Below are 4,149 nucleotides of genomic sequence, written 5' to 3'. Positions count from 1 at the left end.
ACTTCATTATTTATAAATGGATTATTAAGTCATATTGAGACACAATTTTAGTCCAGGACCTTAAAGGTCAAATTGATGACTGTGAGCTATTATTTGGCCTTGTCCTGCAAGTGCCCTTGCTCTGTTTTGACAGAAAAACATGGTTTCTTAAATAAAGCTCTTTGTAATAATTGTGGGTACACAGATAATGCAAATAGAGTTCAAATTTAGCTTAGGTATGTGTTTGTTTATTGAAGGACTTTGAAAATACACACTTTTGCAAATGTTTTATTTAAATAAAAGAACTTTTCTTCTTTTCTCATTTTCAAACTTGGTAACAAAATTATGCTTTGCTTATGATTATCACTTACTCATTTGATATGATTCATTTAAGTGATTGTGGGCAAGTGCAAACATTTGTCTTTGAATATGTTTATAAAGTACTGAACAAAAACTGATGGTTTGATATAATAAAAATTTCACTTATATTTTAAACTTGTTTTTATTTTTTCAAATTATAACATAAAATTTCAAACAAATCTGCCTGGGACAAAGCCAGTGTAGGTCCCTGTTGCACTTGGGTACCTTGCTCTTATGGATAGCACGCAGCAACTAGGGACAACCCTACGTACCCCAGCACCAAGTCGCCCGTGCCGCCAGAGGGTGAAATTCCTATAAGCTGAGTACCGCATGGTTTTGTTGGTATTTTCCACCCTCTGGCCCCTCCTAGCTAGCATATCTGAGTAAAAACTCTGACCAAGAGCCAGCACTTGGGGGTCCAACACCAACCTCTCCATTTCCTGCAAGAACAATGATAATCTGCTATTTTGATGTAAAACCATTAAAGCAGCATGCCTGCAGATTTATGCTTATTGTCATGAACATTTTGAAAATCTTTTTAAAAATTGAATATTGTGAAGTGATTGAAGAAAGTAATTTACACACTGCAAAATTAGTGATGCATACAATCTATATAAATAATCATAAAGAGGCCAAAATATGCAAAAAAATAGCATCTTCGGTAAAAGTCGAGCATTAGAAATATAAATAATGCAATGATCAGTCATTTATTGCACATGTGTTATTTATTCCATTTACTTTCCTTAAATCTCATTCCTGTTTTTCTCAACTGTGATTTTCTAGGAAAATTTTGGCTTGTCTGAAGGCATACAGCTTAAAATTTGCATGTATGCTCAAATAAGGAGTGTTCACACATCAGTGTTTTTACATATATGTACAACTGGATATATTCCTAATCAATGTCAAAACTAAAAATTAATATGCATCAAATGCAAAAAAGAGAAAAATTAATATTTATCAGATTTCAGAAAATAAATGAGGCTGCATCATAAGGGCAATTTACTGTTTAGTCGATAAAGTATAAATGTTGCTGAAAATTGGTCTTACATCTCTTGTTGAAACGCAATTTCTTGGCAGGCAGCCACAGCACTTGTTGTCTATGTCTGCCCCCATTTCTCGGCATCTTCCACACTTGCACCATGAAGGTGCCATTCCTTCCGAAGGGGTTGGTGATGGTGGATTGTGGCTCGGAGGAATACTGTCCTCACTTTCGCAGAGGTCAAACACTAGTCCTGGCTCTCTGTCAATAGAGCCAGAACTAGACTGCGCAGCTTGTCTGCCTCTATACTCTGTATCACCTCCTGAAATGTAATTATGAAAAGCTGTGATGAAGAATATTATATATAAAAAAATTTGTAGCTATTTTAAAACCAGTCACAAATGTAGTAAATGTACATATACAATGTACTGTATTTGTAGGTTGCAATCAGACCTGCATTAATGGTACTGCAGTATGTAATGCAGTGATTTTGCAAGTACTGATACTGAATTACTCTTACAAAATGTTGCCACTACCGGTACTGGTACTTCATTACTGTCTCAAAAAGTGGTTCTGCTACTGCATTACCAGGCAGTACTTTGGTTTTGATAAAAATGTCATTAGTTTTTCTTTTTGTGTTTTCTAGTAACAAAAAAAACAAGATAAACGCTAATGAATTGCTTCTATTCTTAATTATCATATTTCAAGTGATGTTGTTAGCCACATAATTTTTTTTTCTTTGGTATAAATTGAACAGAGATGTGAAAGGCAACAAAAGACTGTTGTGTTTTCAATGAAAGATGGTTGCATTGCATTTCAGTTGACTGGTTACTAAACAATAAGTTATGACCTACTATATGATGTAAATATTGTTTAAATCATTTAAGTTGTAAAAATGTAATGCCAACCTTTGAAGTAAAGAATAATTCCATTTTTGTTGGCTAAATGATGTTTGCATTTTGTTTTTTAATCTGAAGTGTACACATGTGAAATGGAAATACTTCTTTAAACAAAATTAAAATATGTAAACATACAAAATATGTTATTCTTGGTTGACAGTGTGAATTTATTCAAACTAGGATGTATATATAAAAATACAGGTATATTGCACAGGCCTTGAATTATGTTATTGTACCATACTTTGAATATCCTGTCAAAGCCTGTACTTCTATGCTGACCAGTTAAGCTCTATTTTTTGGTTATTATTATTGTATGGATAACTATATTTATCTAGATACCCCAACATTTATGTCTGATTTCATGTAATGGAAGAAAGACAGGGCAATATAACATGTAACATTAATCTTTAAAACCACAAGCACTTTTTCAGATACAGCCATAAAGAACTGATGAAACGGTTCATAAATCAAATAATTATGTACCTTCATTTGCTGTTTTCTGTGTCGCCATAGCTCTTCAATCCGCTCTTTGTCCGTCCTCCCTAAACTCGGTTCTCTACTCCTACTTCTACTGCCTCTTCCTCTGCTTCCACTGCCCCCTCCTCTACTTCCAGTGCCCCTTCCTTTACTTCCACTATCCCTTCCTCCACTACCTCTTCCTCTTCTTGCACTTCCTCTACCTCTTTCTCCTCTCCCACGACTACAACTCCTTTCAACCCTCCCTTGTCCCTGCCTTGCTCTTCTACCTCCTCTCCCACGAATCGGGGTAAAATCCTCATCCATAAAGTCTTCAATATCAATCTGCAAAGCAATTAACAATGTATCGGATAAACATCTGACATTGCTAAGGATAAACTTTTATCTAATATCTTATAAAATAAATAATGGGGGGGGGGGGGATAAATACTTTATATTATATTCTATAAGCATCAAGATTTTAAAAATGGTACAGACACTTGATACATTTCAGGCCTTCACACCTGCTGAATGTTGTCTGCCCCAAAACCAATTTGTATACATGTCTTTGTGCCCTTTTTGAAAATATATAAAATTATTTACAATAATGCTACATAGAACTCATTCTTGTGTACATTATCTATAATATGTTGTTTGGTATGGTTTTTCTGCCACTAAAAACAATGCAGCAAAGGTCACATGGCTACTTTCCAGTTTTAATGGTGATACATGGTTGTTGTCGGGATGGGGAAAGATTATCCAGTGAGTCAAAAAGTGTATCTCCTAGTCTTGGTGAGCTTTAGCGAGCCAAGATTCACTTCCTTACACACCAGATAAACCTTTTCCTATCCCGATATCTACCATTTATTACATTTATCATGCTTTTGTCTACTGATCATATAGACAGCCACTGTGAGAGACAAGTGGTTTGACGTTTAGAACCCTTACACTAGGGAGAGACCCTTATTTATAATATGTACACAACTTGGTTTAGATTTTAATCCTACATGTGAATGTAGGTGTATAAGTATGGGCAATTTTCAGGCAAATATTTGAATATTCATGGAGATTAATTAGTGTATGAATATCTGTGGAATATTCAAAAAAAAAAAAAAAAAAAAAAAAAAAAAAAAAATTCAATCCTGTTGAAGTGTGAGAAAAATGCAGTCTGAAACTAGACTCAAACACAGGACCACCAAAAATACCAATAACTGCCCTGCTACGTCATCATTCCCCAAAACAGTTACATACATTCAATATAATATTATCAGGATCATTCAAATTCTTTCGACCCCAATTCTTTTTATGGCCATGCAATGACCAAAAATCTTGTCACCCTTGCTTGTAGTCCCAATAGTGAATATATAATAGTATCACCTAAATTTACAGCCTAAAAGACCAAAAATAAAAGGCCCAGAACTATTTGTAACGATCAATAAATTTGAGACTGCAGAACATATTTGAAGTCAATTAGAT

At 34.4% G+C, this 4,149-nt stretch overlaps 1 protein-coding gene across 1 annotated transcript; it reads right to left on the bottom strand.

Moving 5' to 3' along the window:
- Positions 1–351: 351 nt before the first annotated feature.
- LOC132742527 (P2X purinoceptor 7-like) lies at positions 352–1,825 on the bottom strand. Its single transcript, XM_060730961.1, has 2 exons — positions 1,387–1,825; positions 352–779 (listed from the first exon to the last, which is right to left on the bottom strand). Exons 1-2 carry the CDS (start codon positions 1,489–1,491, stop codon positions 510–512), a joined length of 375 nt encoding a protein of 124 aa, XP_060586944.1. The 5' UTR covers positions 1,492–1,825; the 3' UTR covers positions 352–509.
- Between the last annotated feature and the right edge of the window lie 2,324 nt (positions 1,826–4,149).

This window comes from Ruditapes philippinarum, unplaced genomic scaffold, assembly GCF_026571515.1.
Source record: "Ruditapes philippinarum isolate M1 unplaced genomic scaffold, ASM2657151v2 ctg160_1_1_1_1, whole genome shotgun sequence".
Taxonomy (NCBI): Eukaryota; Metazoa; Mollusca; class Bivalvia; order Venerida; family Veneridae; genus Ruditapes; species Ruditapes philippinarum.
This window is presented reverse-complemented; position numbering and strand designations above follow the sequence as displayed.

Excerpts from the sequence above, each read along its gene's own strand:
- LOC132742527 (XM_060730961.1), bottom strand. The coding sequence starts at position 1,491 with ATGGCACCTTCATGGTGCAAGTGTGGAAGATGCCGAGAAATGGGGGCA. Across the intron at positions 780-1,386 it reads ATTGCGTTTCAACAAGAGAT|GAAATGGAGAGGTTGGTGTT; the intron begins GTAAGACCAATT and ends TTGTTCTTGCAG.